The 17,639-nt window shown below is 48.1% G+C and overlaps 7 protein-coding genes and 2 non-coding genes across 9 annotated transcripts; 7 read left to right on the forward strand and 2 right to left on the reverse strand.

The window, feature by feature from the left end:
• Positions 1-736: 736 nt before the first annotated feature.
• On the forward strand, positions 737-2,322 carry GIQ15_01332 (sorting nexin family protein; the record flags this gene model as incomplete). The annotated part of the gene is made up of 2 exons (XM_033548749.1): positions 737-1,090; positions 1,138-2,322. 2 exons carry the CDS (start codon positions 737-739, stop codon positions 2,320-2,322), a joined length of 1,539 nt encoding a protein of 512 aa, XP_033409700.1.
• A 2,168-nt stretch (positions 2,323-4,490) lies between these two features.
• Positions 4,491-6,094, forward strand: GIQ15_01333 (ubiquinone biosynthesis monooxygenase COQ6; the record flags this gene model as incomplete). Its single annotated transcript, XM_033548750.1, has 2 exons — positions 4,491-4,662; positions 4,734-6,094. 2 exons carry the CDS (start codon positions 4,491-4,493, stop codon positions 6,092-6,094), a joined length of 1,533 nt encoding a protein of 510 aa, XP_033409701.1.
• Positions 6,095-6,357: 263 nt separating this feature from the next.
• GIQ15_01334 (histidyl-tRNA synthetase) lies at positions 6,358-7,995 on the reverse strand (the record flags this gene model as incomplete). Its single annotated transcript, XM_033548751.1, has 3 exons — positions 6,358-6,648; positions 6,715-7,581; positions 7,699-7,995. 3 exons carry the CDS (start codon positions 7,993-7,995, stop codon positions 6,358-6,360), a joined length of 1,455 nt encoding a protein of 484 aa, XP_033409702.1.
• A 1,655-nt stretch (positions 7,996-9,650) lies between these two features.
• GIQ15_01335 (uncharacterized protein) lies at positions 9,651-10,961 on the forward strand (the record flags this gene model as incomplete). Its single annotated transcript, XM_033548752.1, has 2 exons — positions 9,651-10,667; positions 10,725-10,961. 2 exons carry the CDS (start codon positions 9,651-9,653, stop codon positions 10,959-10,961), a joined length of 1,254 nt encoding a protein of 417 aa, XP_033409703.1.
• Positions 10,962-11,075: 114 nt separating this feature from the next.
• On the forward strand, positions 11,076-11,146 carry GIQ15_t0009. Its single transcript has one exon. It is a non-coding gene; the product is annotated as a tRNA-Glu (tRNA).
• Positions 11,147-12,080: 934 nt separating this feature from the next.
• GIQ15_01336 (uncharacterized protein) lies at positions 12,081-13,540 on the forward strand (the record flags this gene model as incomplete). The annotated part of the gene is made up of 6 exons (XM_033548753.1): positions 12,081-12,478; positions 12,532-12,836; positions 12,906-13,001; positions 13,054-13,233; positions 13,284-13,351; positions 13,403-13,540. 6 exons carry the CDS (start codon positions 12,081-12,083, stop codon positions 13,538-13,540), a joined length of 1,185 nt encoding a protein of 394 aa, XP_033409704.1.
• A 209-nt stretch (positions 13,541-13,749) lies between these two features.
• Positions 13,750-13,820, reverse strand: GIQ15_t0010. The gene has a single exon. It is a non-coding gene; the product is annotated as a tRNA-Glu (tRNA).
• Positions 13,821-14,045: 225 nt separating this feature from the next.
• On the forward strand, positions 14,046-14,591 carry GIQ15_01337 (deoxyuridine 5'-triphosphate nucleotidohydrolase; the record flags this gene model as incomplete). The annotated part of the gene is made up of 1 exon (XM_033548754.1): positions 14,046-14,591. One exon carries the CDS (start codon positions 14,046-14,048, stop codon positions 14,589-14,591), a length of 546 nt encoding a protein of 181 aa, XP_033409705.1.
• A 2,229-nt stretch (positions 14,592-16,820) lies between these two features.
• GIQ15_01338 (uncharacterized protein) lies at positions 16,821-17,261 on the forward strand (the record flags this gene model as incomplete). Its single annotated transcript, XM_033548755.1, has 1 exon — positions 16,821-17,261. The coding sequence occupies one exon, from the start codon at positions 16,821-16,823 to the stop codon at positions 17,259-17,261; it is 441 nt and encodes a 146-aa protein (XP_033409706.1).
• Positions 17,262-17,639: the final 378 nt, after the last annotated feature.

Below are 17,639 nucleotides of genomic sequence, written 5' to 3' on the forward strand. Positions count from 1 at the left end.
TTGTAGATATGCATGGTGATAGATAGCGTGCCAAACCAAGGGGGGTCGTCCTAGCGTTTTACATCCCGCCCTGGGGTCAATCTTCTGGCCGGAGATGCATGCACGGGTGACTGAGGATTATTATTCACCAAGCTGATCATTTCTCGAGAGCCCTGCATTGGGACTGCATGTATCCTTGCAATCGTCATCAAGTAAAGGGCGCTTAAAGCCGTTGAAGATTGTTTACCCATCGTCCCGTCCATAGCGAATATGCTTGTCATTCAGACTATGTTGGCGCAAAGTCCCTCACATTAAGAGATCTGCCGGTTTGAGTACTCCGTAGACAGTCTATAATAGCCAGTATACTCCGTACTCTCATTGATATAATAGCTGTAGACGCGAGTGTCGTTGCTCGTTCTAAGATGAAGTAGAAAATGTCAGTAGGAACAAGCTCGGTCAGGCGCTAGGCCCAAAGAGGGAGATCCTGACATCATCAAACCACGTGATGCAAGAGCGTCCTTGAAGCTTCAAACATCGCGGCTTCAAGTTCGGGCTTCCTATGCGCGGTGCCGATGAGACCAGCTCGATCTTGCCATGAGCCCGCATTTTACATCCTTGTACTTGTATTAGCCCGCTATACCATTTTATACCTCTGTGTCAGCCGCAGTTAGATCTGTGGTCGCCCTATACCAGTCCTAGCCAACTCAGGCTCCTACATAAATAAACCCCCCACGCACACGTAACCGCGGCACCAACCATGGACCACAACGACTTCGATAGTGTTTCTTGGAGGAACGATGGGGATAGCGATGTTTCGCGGCCGGCAACATCGTATACTGATATTGACAACGCCTCGAGCTCGCGGGATGACCCCAATGGGAAGCGCCGAATGAGCTCCGCGGAAGATGAGGTCCTATCCCCAACTCACGAAGGAGCCGGTGGTTTTATGGGCGGTCTAGACAATGGCATGATCGAGTGTACAGTAGACACGCCGCTGAAGGAGAACGAGGGCACAAAGGATGTCTACGTTTCCTACCTTGTGTCTACTCATGTTGGTCTCCCTTGCTTGTTTACCTCTTATTATCACAATAATTACGAAGCCAGTACTGACGTATGAATGACCATGGCAATGGATAGACCAACTTTAAATCCTTTCAGAAAACAGACTTCAGCGTTAGGCGGCGCTTTACGGACTTCTACTTCCTCTACAACACCTTGTTCCGAGAGTATCCTGCTTGCGCAGTCCCACCGCTGCCAGACAAGCACAAGATGGAATACGTACGCGGAGACCGATTCGGGCCTGAGTTCACCCAGCGCCGTGCTTGGTCACTTCACCGGTTCATCAAAAGGATCACCCTCCATCCTGTTCTCCGCAGAGCCCCGGTTTTGGTCACATTTCTTGAATCTGGAGAATGGAACGCACACATGAGGATGCGCCCATCCCGCAGCTCCACCAATGCCTCCGATGGCGGAAGTAATATATTCGACAACTTTGCAGATACGTTTGTCAATGCATTCACAAAAGTTCACAAGCCGGATAAGCGCTTCACCGAAGTAAGGGAAAAGGCCGACAAGCTAGATGAAGATCTAAGCCACGTGGAGAAAATTGTTGCCCGGGTTGCACGGCGCGAGAGCGATTTGGAAACAGACTATGCTGAACTAGCTATGCAATTCCGCAAACTTGTTCCTCTTGAACCGGAGCTAGAGGTGCCGCTACAGATATTTGCCGGATCGGTAGAAGAAACATCCTACGGTATTCAAGATTTGAAAGAACATACAGATCAAAACTACCTGGGCAGTCTCCGAGATATGGAAGCTTACATTCTATCACTCAAAACTCTGCTGAAGACGCGGGAACAAAAACAACTTGACTACGAAGCCCTCGTTGACTATCTCAACAAGGCCGTGGCCGAACGCGATACTTTGACTAATAATCCATCATCCTACTATGCTACAAACCCACTAACAAGTAACCCTGCCTCGTTCCTGCGATCTAAGATGGAAGATATCAGGGGCGTTGACCACGAACAATCGCGCAGGGAGAAAGTGCGGAAGCTAGAACTCCGCATCGACGAATTAACCCGCGAGGTGGAGAGTGCCAAAACTACTTCGGAGATGTTTGATGAAGAGGTCGTACGTGAAGTTACTGACTTCGAACGCATCAAAGCCATCGAGTTCCGCGATACATTGGGTGCGATGACCCAGAAACAAGTCGACTTCTACCAAGGAGTCCTAGCCACCTGGGAGCGATTCATTGTGGAAATGGAGGTCGACGGTGATGGAGACGATGTGGGTGCAAAACGAGACGTGAAGGCGAAGAAACCCCAGATTGGAGCTGCTTGAAACGGTTCTCCGTTGCTTTTTTTATCCTTTTAGTATAGATGGGATTTGTCACCGAGTTCCATTACCTCCCCTATTAGCATGCCTTTTGGTTTTAAGTCATGATTGGCGTTATTCTTTTTGGATGATATGCAAACGAGAGAATATGAACTAATAACATATTTTCCTTATCCTCTACTCCAGCACGGAAATATACCTAACTTTTGCCTAAACCTTTTTCTCACCGTCCCTATCTAATCCGAGTTATCAACATGGCACAGGTCGCAGCAGCTTCTTTGTCTTCCGTGCTGAGCACCCACCACATTCCTCATGCTGTGCTACATATGCCAAACAAGACCCAGAGCCGTCCCACAAGCACTGTGCATAGCTGGCGGCTAACTGTAATTGGATACTCGATGCTTGATGGTCGAGTACCTAGATAAAAAGGTTCCGATCTGATCGTCTCAACGCCATATCTATACCGACATAGTATATAATAAAGAGGAAACGACACCGCTTCTCATTACACTGGCGATCCGTATGTATACTATTTTGATTTAGGAATGATATGCCCATTTGCTTATTGAAGGCCTCTTTACTTGCTTTACTCTGTCTAAGCAAGTGCAGAATCCTCCTATATCTATACAAAGGAAATGCACATTCTGAAGGCAGATCTCAAACAACCTACACAGTAATACCCTCCACCCTCCAGGCAAGGTAGATCACATTATAGAGTAAGACCGCATATATGAGACTCATTACTCGGAAGAATCGTGTGGTAGGATATACCGTCGTTGTATATCAAGAAGATGCGCTGTTCAGCTCTGGCTGGTGGACGGCAAACTTGAAATGCGACCGTCGCAGAAGAGCGCAGTGGTGTACCGGTTTATACTGTCTACCTAGACCGACAGTCAAACTCCTTCACTCGCTGAAGTATAGACAACGTAACCTAAATACTGGATTTAGGTCTGAACGCGGTCTTCCCAATGGATAAGGTAGGTAGACGTGATACACGTTGGGCCTGCGCGAGGTTGTAGTGTAACGAAATGCACTGTGACCGGAAGGTACAGCTACACGCATGCAGACAAAGGGAATGGCTGCAACATGGACAGTCGGCTCCTCGGCCTTTGAATCTATATGACCGAGCTGCTCCCTAGATCTGAATATATATATCAGCACCACCCATTCATTCACATCAACATTAATTCATCCAATACATCGATCAACACTAAGGTTTTATTTCAAAACAGCCAAAAATTCTCCTTCCAAGATGAAGCTCGCGTTCTCTGTACTTGCAGCTCTCGCCGTTCTCGGCCAGACAGCCATTGCTGGTGTCGCTGCTGTTGCTGGTGCTGAAGCTGTAGAGGCCGCCGATGGTTTGCCCGCGGAGATCATTGCTATCCACTTCGTGTGTCAAAATGACTTCCAGTGTTATCAGCAGGTTGAGATCCCCTTTTATCATTAACAGATAGCTCCACGGGCGTGCCTGGCTGCTAATTCATGATTGCCTCTTATAGTGTCGAATCAGAAAACACCGCAGTGGAACATGCCCAGCTCCCGGTCGTTCAAAGTGAGAGACATGCCTTCCCTTAAAATATTGTGTAGGAGACCTTCAGCTAACACCAGCCAAGCTTCTGCCACTGCTTTGATTAAGGGGATATCTTTGCTAGCCAGACGCTTAACGTCGAAAGGAGTGTCAGAAATGGGCCTTATATTGATGTAAAAGGCCGGTCAGGGATATTTATTTCATTTCGGTGCCAACTAATTGGCCCAAATTTTTTCATCTTCTTGTTGAAGGTATATAATTCGGGGGTATCATGTCGTTGCTGTTCGTTGTTGCTGTCAGTCGTTATGTTCCTAGGAAGAAATGATATCTATACTACTCTCAAGGCCCTGCAAAAGAAGTCGACTACTCCACGTGATAAGCAAACAGGCAAGGTGGCCGAGCGGTCTAAGGCGCCAGATTAAGGCTAACCTTAATTAGAAATATTCACTGGTGATCTCACCACTGATATTCTGGTCCTCGTTGAGGGCGTGGGTTCGAATCCCACCCTTGTCATTCCTTTTTTTTTTTCCTTTCTCGTTTTTGCTTACTAAGCAGAATCTCGGCCCAGGGCAAAGAAACGAACTTCCCAGTAACTTACATAGGTAGCTATATGCTTCAATGAGCAGACTGTGATAGCTACCCAGAGATGCGTTCCATACTGGGAGGCGCATTGCGCCCATATATATGCACATCATGCAAACGCGGCCTTCAGTCACAACGGAAGAGGTTTGCGTCCAGTCTTTCGCGGCAACCTGATATCTATGACATCGTGTGCGTTGGAGGGGGACCGGCTGGCCTAGCTCTACTGGCTGCGTTGAGTATGTTTGCCAGCTTGCCTTTGCTTGTCAAGAGGCTTCTATATTGCAATTGACTGACTAGAATTGTATAGGATCCTCTCCGATCACCTCCAAGCTCAAAGTCGCACTCGTCGAAAGCCAGGATATCACCAAGGCCAAAAGCTGGAAACTCGACTCTGATCACTTTTCCAACCGTGTCAGCAGTCTCACACCTTCGTCCGTGGCATTCTTGAAAAGCATTGGCGCATGGGACCATGTCGACACTTCTCGGGTCCAACCATATGAAGAAATGGAGGTGTGGGATGGAGTGACGGGCTCGAATATTTCGTTCAACTGGCCAGCTGGATTGATAGATCATGACGCCTCGTCGAAAACAATTGCTACGATGACGGAGAATGCGAATCTGATACGCGGTCTATTATCACGCATTGAGTCACTCGGTGATGATGTCTCCATCTTCTCTTCAACGAAGGTGACGTCTATCAGCAACGGTACGGATAACCCGGATGGACCTGATCTTTCGTCGTGGCCAGTCCTCACGTTATCCCCATCATCTTCAACTGAGAACAGCCCTGAGCTCCCTACCATTGCTGCCCGGCTTCTAGTTGGTGCAGATGGCATCAATAGCCCTGTACGCTCCTTTTCCGGCATATCTACGGACGGATGGGACTATGATCGACACGGCATAGTTGCCACGCTGAAGCTCTCTCCCTCAACATATTCCTCGCCCATGCCGGTGACCGCATACCAACGATTCCTACCTGGAATTGGCGGTCCAGTCGCCATGCTACCTCTTCCAAATAACCATGCAACCCTCGTCTGGTCTACCACCGTCCAGAACGCTGCATACCTCAAATCTCTATCCCCCGAGGCATTCACAGCAATGGTAAACGCTGCGTTCCGCCTCTCCATAACAGACTTGAACTATATGTTCTCCCTACCGTCCAGCCAAACAGAAGCTGCAGAGACTCTTTACGACCACGGAGACGAGCTCTCTTGGCGACTTGAACATACCTCCGTCCCTTCCTTTGTACCGCCAGAAGTAGAGACTGTCCACTCTAATACTGTTGCGGCTTTCCCGCTACGATTCCGGCATGCATCCACTTATATTTCACCGCGCGTGGCACTCGTAGGGGATGCAGCCCACGTCATCCATCCCCTTGGAGGTTTAGGTTTAAACCTGGGCGTTGGGGATGTCATCTCCCTCCACCGTGCGATTGAATATGCTATTCAACATGGAATGGATATTGGAGCTTTGTTAAGCTTGGAGCAGTACGCAGCTGATAGGTGGATAACTAATGCCAGCATTGGAGGTGCTTGCGATCTTCTACATAAGGCTTATAATGTTCCTGGATACGGGCCGTTTGCGTGGGCAAGAGGTGTCGGGCTAGACACGGTAAATGGCTTGTCGGCACTGAAGGGGATGATAATGAAACGGGCTTCCACTGCGTGAGCTACTTCTGTGTTTATATCCTGTTTTAATAGTTTCTGGAGGTATCCTCGCTGTATCAATATTATATTTACTCCGTACGAGTTTGAAGACACGGGTAAAACAAGGCAGAAGTGGCTCATTTCTATCTGTGAAGGTAGTAGTAGTAGGTATCCCGGTAATTAATATAAACAATATCTGCTCGCACCAAAGTTCCATAAAATGCATGCCCCTTTGAAAAGAAATAGGATATAGTTTAAGTCCCTAATTTAACCTCACTCCCTCTCTTACAAAAGGTCCTTCACCTTCCTCGCCATCTCCGCTGCTTCATCTACCGGCTCATCGGCCTGGTTCTTCTTCCTCTCTAGCCTCGACTTAATTTCGGCGGGGAGAGTGTTGATATCAATCAACAAACCTTCCTTCTCAGGGTGGCCGTCTGGAAGGCCCATCTCCTTGACACGGACTTGGCCCGCAGCCAGCTCGTCTTCACCTAGAATCACAGCGAACGGGATCTTGTTGCTTTCAGCCGCTTTGAATTGCGCAGGAAGCTTAGGCTTTACTTTATATGAGAATTCGGCCTGTAGACGTACATTAGATGAGAAAACTATTATAGACGGTTATAAAAGCAAGGAGGGCGGGCTTACCTTGATTCCAGCCTCCCATAGTGATTTGCAGATTTGCATTCGCTCCTTTAACAAGCCTGTGAACCCCTTACCGCCAAACGCCATGACGAATACGTCCACCTCGCTACTTCGTAGAGCATCTTTGTCATTTTCACGGTCCATACGGGCCTTGGTGATGGAGAAAATTCGATCAACTCCGAACGAGATGCCGACACAGGGTATTTGGGCCTTTGGCGAAAACATGCCGACCAAGTCATCGTAACGACCGCCAGCAGCAACACTGCCAACACCAACAGAGGGATCGTTGGATAGGTCTTCGTCAGCGTCTACCTTCTTATCCTTCTTTGCTGAGCGTTGGAGGGCCTGTGCTTCGGGTGCGGAGGTGGCTGTGGCTGGCGCGGAGCCTTCGGTGACGACCTCATAGATGACGCCAGTGTAGTAATCGAGACCACGCGCAAGACTCATATCAAAGGAGATCTTATCCAGGATATCAAAGGCTTCCAGGTAGTCCATTAGTAGAGTCATGTCGTCCAAACCGGCTTTGGCAGATGCGTTCGCGGTAAGCTTCTCATCCGCCAGCAACGAGTCGAGGAGATCTCTTCCTCCTTTTCGAACGACGTATGTTTGAATATTATCGGCCACCTCGCCGTCAAGACCCTTCTCGTCAACCATTTCCTTCCTAACATCCTCCCACGCTGATTTATCCAGTTTATCGACTGCACTGGAGATGGTCCTTATCTTGTCCTTTGGCACACCGCACACCTCAAACACACCATCCAGTATTTTCCGGTGATTGACCTTGATTGTGTAGTTTCCCTTCCAGCCTAGATCATCAAACACCTCTGTGACGATCTTCATAACCTCTGCGTCCGGTACCATGGGGTCAAACTGTGCACCCGCAATATCGAAATCACACTGATAAAACTCTCTCATTCTCCCCTTTGTCATTGCTGGCTGATCTCGTCTGTACACCTTGGCTAGGTGATACCGCTTTATACTGCGCACATCCGTGTTCATGGCCAGCCATCGCGCAAACGGCACCGTCAGGTCATATCGTAGCGAACATATCTCCCCACCCTGGTCCTGCAAGTCGTATATCAACTTGGAATCCTCGCCGTACTTGCCAGCTAAGATCTCACGGAGCTCAAAGACAGGCGTGTCCAGCGCCATGCCTCCGTGACGCTTGAAGACATTGGTGATGGTGCTGAAGATGTGGTCGCGGAGGAGAGCGTTGGAACCAGCCCAGTCCTTAGTTCCCTTGGGCGTTTTCAGCGTAAAGGAGGTTTTATTCTTGGGCGCCATGGTGTACGGCTGCTTGGAAGGCGTAGTCTGGTCGTGATAGCGGCGTAGGGAGGACGGCGAGCAGCGTTGTGCGAGGAGGGAGGGGCAGTTGACGGAGTTTAGAGTTGAGATGGAGGGGAGCCGAATTGGCTGTCGGGCTCGAACGGACAGTCTAAGGCAGCCAAAAACCCGCGGAACACACTGGCACGGCATCCAAAAAGATCGCAAGATGAAAAGAACAACGCAGAAAAAAGAATTGAGGGTTTAATCCCCTATATTTATACGCCGTTACTTCATGATTCATATTTTTTTGAGTCAGAGCCAGCATCAATATACGGATAATAGATTATCCGGTAGAAAAATACAAAGAGCAAAAAAGAAAAAAAGGAAATGCGCTCCCTAGCGGGGAATCGAACCCCGGGCACGACTGTGAGAGAGTCGGATGTTACCTCTACACCACTAAGGACTTGTTATGCTTGGGACCAGCCTCACTGAGTTATAGCATCATACTTAGAACATGACTATGCGGTGGCTATCAAAAGATATACCTAGGTACTCCGTAAGTATATGTGCATGGTAGATATTACTGTAGCTATATCATCAATGGCTAATCAAGGCTTAGCACAAGGACCCTGCGCTTGGGTGTATAGGACTTTGGGTTTATGGCGAGGCCGTATAGTTCCAAGTCTGCGCCCATTTATTCAAGGCCGCGGGCCGGGCCGCCTGCGTCTGTCTTCATGTGTAAAGTGGGATAGCCCTATTTGGCACTCCGCAGTAAGAATAGGATTTAATGCAAAGTAGACGCTAGGAAATACAAGACCTTTTGAGGCTTGGTGCCTGGACACTAGCTTTGTACTACAAGTCTTGAATACTAGACTTTTGTCAGTTGTGCAGCGGTTTGATGTTGAAGCGTGACGATTACAGTATGCATACATTATTATTGCCCGATTCTACAATATTCCAAGTTGATGTGCGAATTAAATATGCGACGAAGGCACCAGCCTTTGATTTCTCTAACAGAAATCGTAGATCTCTTGTTGTTTGCAGTGAGCTTTAACTTAATATGAATAAGAGACGGAGTCCTCCGTACTCCATAAACATTCTATAAGTCCTATGCTTAATATGACCAGTCTAAAAGGGCATCGTGGATTTGCTTTTGTTCTACTTCTACCATGTAGAACGGTATAGATCTGGTTCGCGCCTTGACTGCGCTCGATGTGATGGTCCAAGACTAGCCGTGAGGCACTATTTAAAGAAACTCTCGGACAAATGGGATAGAAGCCTTCATGACGGGCTATGCTAAGCGTGGGTGGCTCAAACCATAAAGGAACCCATAGCTGTATTCGTCTTTACTGCACCTCTTCGCTAAACAGCCTGCCGCTCTTCATGTCTTTTCTGATCATTCGACTACTTTACCTGCCTCAGCTTTGATCGCATTCAACTGCAAAGCCACTGCGCCACTTGCAAAAGGCTAGCATTCAGAGCTGAGTGGCTTTGGACTATGATGGCTATGAGTACTCTAGGCCCTTCCAGGGCCAAAACCGTCGCAGCACCTATTAAACCTCTTATAACTTGATTGAGATTCTCCAGTTTTATCTTTCAATCATATAACTTTCAGATTTATTTACCTCCATGAAACGGGCCCGCCTTTTTTACTTTGCGACGAAAGCAGCACTATGGATGGATGTCTGCGCAACGATACGTCCATCGGGGAGTTCCATTTCGGTAGTTGGGAGTCAGCGTTCGCCCTTAACCTAGCATGCGGGGATTCGATGTACATGCGCCCCTCGGTCGGGGGTGCAGTGTACCCCTGGGTTTATCTTGTACCAATAATCATCATTCACGGCCCGGTTCTCTGGGAACGGATATACCATTGGGAGAAGGTACAAGTCATAGCCTTGGGGTTGGCGATCTTCACCATGATCACCACTATTATGGGCTATTGGTCGACAAATTGCGCGCCCGAGCAGGTGTTGGTGTGGATGCCATTAACCGTGACGTTGGACGCCGGGGCTATGATGCAGTTGTACTTCCTCATCAGTGATCTAGACCGAGAGTACGGGTCCGTGTGGAGTACAGCATTCAAATCCTTGAATTTTTGGAATACCCCTGGCCGTAAGCCGTTGGGGGATCGAGAACGACAAGTCTGTTTACTCGAAGTCCAGGAGGGGGAGTTACGGGAAATTCAACGACGGCAAGACGAAGAGGAACAACAACAAGATGGAGAACGACGGCAGGGCAAGGACGCTGAGGAAAATACAGCACTAGGGAAAATGCAGGCCGAAAGACTCAAACGAGCATGGACGGCCGTCATTGCACTATTTGCACTTCTTGTCCTACTTGTGCTGCAGACTTGCGGTCTCGCCAAGGCAATTCAAGGACTGCGACACAAAGACATCAAGGTCTCCTGGTGCTCTCCGATCCTCGAGAATCTTGTCGTCGGAGTCTACAATCGCGGTGTGAACGGTGCGACTACCAACTGCCCGGATATCTTTAGCGTCAAAACAGACTCCAATAAAGGGATCGGATGCGTGAGCCTTCCAGGGACAAGACAGAAAGACTGGCTCATGGTAACAGTCGTCATACTGTCGTTATCGTTAGTTTGTGAACTATTCGATCTTCTGACGTTACTCTTTGCGCCTGTCAAAATCGAGAAACTGAATGGGGTAGATTTGCGGAGGCCGTGGTGCACTGTATGTTCCCTGTCACCAGAACACATGTCACGATTCAAATGCTAACCTGTATCACAGATGTTTGGAGGCATCGCTATTCTGATTGGGCTAGCTATTGTAAGCGGCTACCATTCTATGTATCTTCCCGGCGAGTTGTCCAAGAGTATTTGGATCTTCCGGCACGATCCCAGCAGCAATTCTTTTGGTGCCTGCGTAGGTCGAGTACATGCCGCAGGTCTCAGGGGTGCGGTCCTGGCATGGACGGATGGCCTGCTAGACTTTATGCACAACGTGTACCTGGGCCCTGACAACTAAATGATACTGTTATGTGTGATGGAAGGGACATGGATAAGGATTTAAAAAGGTTTTCTTAGCAATTTATGATACGCTTACTTATTATTTCCTAGCTGGTTCTTACATAATAACAAATCCTTAGTGGTGTAGAGGTAACATAGCTCTCTTTCACAGAGCCGCCCGGGGTTCGATTCCCCGCTAGGGAGATTTCTTTTTTGCTGTCTTTTGGTACGCCTGAATTTCGTATTTTCGGCCGTCGTGGTTAGTGTGGATAGGATATATCTTGGCGCTCGAATTTTTTTTCCTTTCCACCCCGGCCCTCTCTGTCCCTTTATCTTGCGCCCCGTCCAGCTCCTTACATAACAAAAAGTCCTTAGTGGTGTAGAGGTAACATCCGACTCTCTCACAGTCGTGCCCGGGGTTCGATTCCCCGCTAGGGAGCGCATTTCTTTTTTTCTTTTTGCTCTTTTTATTTACTCTCCAAGCATACTACTTACTTCTCGCTACGTTCGTTCCATTTAGACGAGATGATAATACCCCAACAGGCTGCCTCGTCGAGGCTATTGATCGAGCTTCCTGAAGGAACACGCCAGATCAAATATACCAATATAACACCTTAGGGAAGTAGTGGAGGAGTACTATATAAATGATTCCCAGAACCCTAGAAAACCTCCGCGGGAGCGGGCAACAATGAACAAAATAGGCTCGATATATAGCGGACGATTCAGTTCTATGATATATACTGCCAGTAGTAGTTGGGCCCTAAGACAGCTATGCATTGTCCAGAACAGTACATGTTAGACGAAAGTTGGGAAGATAAAAGTGCCCTGCGCCAAAGAAGCCATTACTATTGGTTAATGGTGTAGTATAAACAGAAGAATTAACGAGTTTGTGGGGTACGTCTTATAAAACAATGATTTTATTGGATATTCCTGCAGTCCAAGCCTCTTGCATTCAGCTGATTCTGCGAATTCACGGGGCTGCATTTTGATAAATCAGCCATTTTCTCATACAAGAGTTGGGGAGGAATCCAGACATTCATTCGACTTTTAGAGGAAGATTATCATCTCATGAGTAGCCCGACCTCTTACTGGCGGCACACTACATCTTTGACAGACATTTTCCTAAAAAAACAAAAGAATGGACCCCTCATCTATCAGTACGAGTGCGGCAGCCCTTGTCGCAATATCTGCTCAAGTTGTTCGGTTGATCAAAACCACAATTGAGAAGCTGAAAAATAGCGCGAGACAGTTATTACGATTGCTAAACCAGGTGGAGCGTGTACGGCTTCTTCTTGAACAGCTACGAGCCTTTGGTAGACGACTTGGAGACAACAGTACGCTACTACTTAGTTTTAATGATAGCACTTGCAGAGATACGATGGCCGACCTTCGGAATTTTGTCCACGGCATAGCCTCGTCAAAGGGGTTTCTTGTTGGCGTATCACCAATGGTCAATGAAAGTAAATTGTCCGATTTGCTACGGAGACTGCATCGCCATGAGGAGGAGATCCAGACGCTTTTGATGACAATGGCGACGTAAGTTAGATACGCCTTTTCTGGATAAAATGTCACTTAATTGAATGGACTAGGGGATCGACATTGAGAACAGAAGAAGAGGCGATCAAGATTAGCGAAAACGCCCTCTCGCGCGCTCGGGCTACGACTGCCTTTGAATCTACTGATTCCCAAGATGTAGATAGCAGTGAGAATACACGAAACATGCCCCAGGTATGGCATGGCCAGTGCTCCCGCCACAAATTTGATAATGATTATCGCACGGAACGTGACAGGCTATCGAACGCAGCATACGCTGGTGAGTGGGATGAGCTATTCGAAATCCTGAAGACTGCCAAACGAAAATATAACGAATCTTGGGTCAATTGTCCTCGCCTAAGTAAGCACCGTTGGCCTTGCCTTTGCCCACCTTAACATTGCCCTGCGCTTGTACTGAGAATGCCTCTAGGAGAGAACACGAGTGGGTGGACGCCTCTACACCAGGCGGTATTTATGTGTGCAGATGAGGACGAGATAGAGGCTTTGTTAGAACTTGGTGCATTGCGTATGTTTCTATCGGCGATAGCAGCACCAACATTACTGATGTTACCTACAAGGCACACTACGCACGATATACGCAGATCCGGATGAATTTCCGTACCCTGATCTGACCCCAATCGAAATGGCCCGTTACCTAAGCTACACACACATGTACAGCTTGTTACAGCCAGTCATTCGACACAATATTCCAGACAAGTCACTCGACTGCCTCCAGCAGCGGTTCCACGACCTTATTCGTCGAGAGCTGAGGGGTGATGTAGCACACTGCGACTCCCAGAACTTATAGTTCTAACCGAGCTCGAGGAGCCAGAGATGCGGTTCCCAGTTGGTTCCCCGGATGCGGTTAATCCTCAGGTAACTTTCGCCATCTAGTGTCAGACAACGACTATGCTAACAAACATCCAGGGGTATATATATCGCTTGGATTGGCGAGAGCTCCTCGTCAAAAGCTACGGGATCACTGGGCCTGATGAATCAAAGCAGTATAGGATATCAGAGGCGGGTATTGACGACATTGAGGAGGCTATTGTATTTGGAGGATAGTCACAAACCGCCCAATGATTGATGTAAATATAATCAAAGTAATCAGTCTGCAAAAGGAAAGGAAGAAACAACATGGATAAGATATATATTGCAAGCATTGTGGTTGGTCTAAATCACTCAGGAGGAAAAAGTATGCCAAGAAATATTATATAAGCACCTGGAAAAAAAAGAGGAAAAAAAAAGAGGAAAAAAAGAGGAAAAAAAGAAATCTCCCTAGCGGGGAATCGAACCCCGGGCGGCTCTGTGAAAGAGAGCTATGTTACCTCTACACCACTAAGGATGGTTTGATGTATGGCCGACCCGCTCATAGTATAAGTTCTCTTCTCCAGGCACCCTGCTATATCTACAGGGGAAGAACAGCATCCAACATTTAACATCAACTTCACAGCATCATCTCTACGAGGTTGTATTTCTAGACAAGAAATCTCAAGAACCAAATAATATCTTGTCACATAGATATAATCTTCCCTCCACTGCTTCACAGACCCATTGCAATATATTGAACATGATACTCCCAGGCCACCGCCTCGTCTCTCAGAAAATCATTAACGGCCTCATCTCTCCATCATTACAGGTCCAGCCCTGTGGCGTTGATTTGACCTTAAAAAAGGTCCTCACCTGGACATCAGCAGGCACAGTTGACTTTGACAATAGCCAACGCCAGACTGCCTTCACCAAGGAGATCAAGTTCGTCTCTACCGGCTCACCTGATTTGCCAGGAGCCATCGAAATCCCTAAAATCGATCATCCTGCTGTTGATCTTCCTCAGGGCTCATATCTTGTTGAGTTCAACGAAACTGTCTCGGTGCCTCTTGATGTGATGGGTCAGATCTTTGTTCGAAGCTCTCTATTTAGATCAGGAGCTCTACTGAATGCTGGAGTGATGGACTCTGGCTACAACGGCTCTGTTGGTGCACTGCTACAGGTGCTGAATCCTGCTGGTCTTCGACTTTACAAAAATGCAAGACTCGCTCAATTCGTGTTCCACCAGATGAGCGAGCCGGTGGATGGCTATAAAGGGGTGTATCAGGGGAGTACGACAATGGGTTAAGGGGGTGTTGAATGGGATGGTAGAATGGGCGATATGGTTTCTTGGATGGTGGTTTCTTGGATGGTGGTTTCTTATACCCAGAAATTGTACTTGCTATAAAGAACGGTCGGTATCATGTTGCCTCCATCTTATCCACGTGTTGTTCTGTTTCTCCGGGTTTGGTTGGTTTAATTTTATTAGAGGGACCTGCTATTTCGCCGTTACAAATCTCAAAATACGTTGCCCATTATTCCTACATACAGGGGCAGTTGATGCGATCTACCACATATTTAGACAACACAAGATATTGGGTATGCTCGAGGCAGCCGTAGGCAAGGAGAAGGCGTTTTGAGCTCAATCACTGCATTTTGGCCCTAGAATGACTCTGCGCATTCTGGAATTTTTCCTACAGCCACATGTGGGTCTGGTCGATGAGCATCGCCGATCCACTGCGGTAACTTCAGCATGCCACATCATGCAAGGAACAAAAAGTATGAACATCTATTACTATATTTAAGGGCTATCCCTGTTGACCTACCCCATCGCTTGAGGTATCGCTCTGCAGAGGACATTGCATCTTATTTGGCTATGCAATGCTAGACGGGCAGAGTATTGGTACTACGTCACCCAATGATTTCTTGAAACCTCTGCAAAATATCAAAATACCAACTGATTGGTAGGATTGTCTTGTTTGTACCATGTGATTCTACACTAACATAACTCAATCTTGTACTTGAGGCTCCAAGGCAAAGGCCAAAGGGTTCAAAATCGTCTTAATGTGGCACCGCGATCTCGAGGTACCGCTCCGAGTAATATGGGACAATAGATCCCCAGCTTTGGACGGCAGATTATCTAACATTGTTTCAAATAACTCCATGACCACCATTATTTACCTTGCTATAATAACTGAAGTCACCAGGATATTTGGTTGTCGGATATCGACACCCGTTCACTCAACAAGTCAGCCCGAAGCTATGGGCGGGTCCTAGCCTAGCAACCCACCCCAAACTTACGGCCCATGCTCCCACTCTCTCCATTCCATGGCCCCTCATATCACGTTTGATATGCTTGGATCGATGCGAACTGCGATGTATGGTTGTGTTGGCTTGGCACATATATTAGGCTCGGGACGCGCTCCACGGAACCACGGATCACGGAAAGGACAGGCAGCCGCCACAAGCGCCACCTTATGCTATCTCATTCACATATACATGGTTGAAGGACCACGATGGGGGGTTTGGGATGGTCTGGTAATATGCTCCGCTCAGACTTCCAGTTCGCAAAATGTTAAATAGGCCGGCGAAGGGTTTTGGCCAACGGTCCACGATATCTGACTTGTGTAGATATACCTTCAGCTTGTTTACTTCAACATCTGGTCATATTTGAATGTCCAATAATACCAGGGTATGGCACCGCAGGTAATCAGCATGAGCCTTAGATTGAGACTCGAGGGGGTAACATGGAACAATGTCTTGCTGCTATTCGAGAGGAGAAACTCCCAGACGATATAGGACATTGCGATTCGCCGTTATTATGTATTTGCTACTGGCGGTACTGTCTCGATCATTTTGCGGGACGTCCGCACTTTGCACGAGCTCGAAATGCACGACTAATAATGAGCAACGAGATTTTGCAAGATATGCCAACGATTAAGAAAAAATCTATTAATCCAGATGGTAGCCTTTGAGGGGACGTAGACCGTTACGTATGGCTTGCATGGAGTGACGCCGGAAAAAGCTATATGTGCTTTTATCGAACCTACACAACCAAACTTTAAGAGTGAATTGGGTGGTATGGATTTAACGCTGGATGGGTGCATAGATGGCTGCTGTGAGGCTGGACCATATGATGATGGTCAAACGGTTTGTCTGAGCATCACCGGAGCTGCTGCGTAGGATTGAGTTATACGGCGGAATGGCTCCAGGACCGACTGGCGAGTTAGGAGACAGTTCACTGGTAGAGGCCGGTCTAGAAGATGAATCGAGAGATCTAAATTGGCCATCAGAGGAGAACCGGATGAGAACCCTGAGTTATAGTAGGATTGTTATAAACGGAGGATTATAGGCAAGATTTGTCCAGCATGCATCCCTCCTGCTGCTTAGTACATTCTGGATAATCAAATCGCATGTAAACGGAGTAGAACAGCAATATATAAACTGTATAGTTATATTCACCAAGAGAGCTTTCCGCAGGGGTGAATGTTGATGTGGCGCACTTCCGTAAACGGCAAAAAGCACCTCCAGTCACAAAATGCGCTCTAAGCATAAAACCATCAACACCTACCTTCTCCAGCTACCGCATCTCGTCGCGCTTCTCTGCTCGCATAACTGCTCGATACTGCTACCTATACTCGCCGTCTTATGGAGGACGGTAACAAGCATGATCCCTGGCGCGTTCCCACGTGGATTTGTATCGCTCCTTTTTCCATTCCAGAAGAACTCTGTCTCTGCTCCACCGACGATCGAAGGGTCGACCACGACGAGCGTTGATATCTCGGCCATGCAGTCTCTCGCCAATCGCTTGGATGGGCAGGCAGGGACCTCAGCCAGGGTGGACGCCAACTATGAGAGCAGACACGGCGCCGATGCGTGGGATATGCAGTCTGCTTGCCAACTCGCAGGGAGCGAGAAGCAGGCATCGCGCAAGCCTTGTTCCCTCCACACCCTTCCAGCGATGCTAAGAGACTGCTAAGAAGCTGTTTAATGCGCCTTGGGAGACCAAGAATGGATAGCCTTCCCCGGCGGAGCTTGTACGCCATAAACTTCCGGCCAGGTGATGTCTTGGGAGCTGAGATGTGTGTGACAGTGTACCTCTCACGGGAGACAGCCGTTGAAGCCGTGGAGGCCATGGAGCCCATGCCGCTGTCAGGATGGAGTCGGAAAGGGGGGTCGAAAAATGGGGGAAAAGGATGCGAGGGGTGCGAGAGGCCCTGCCCATTCGCCATGCCGGGATATTATAGACGCTGTTATTAATCTGCGAACGGTGTCACGACCACAGCGCACCGCCCACTGTCTCTCCTCTCCTACTGGCGCCGGCCTTGCCCATGACCGGGACCGCTCTCCCTTCGAC

The sequence above is a fragment of the Arthroderma uncinatum genome (assembly GCF_011692745.1).
Source record: "Arthroderma uncinatum strain CBS 119779 chromosome Unknown scaffold1, whole genome shotgun sequence".
NCBI lineage: Eukaryota > Fungi > Ascomycota > Eurotiomycetes > Onygenales > Arthrodermataceae > Arthroderma > Arthroderma uncinatum.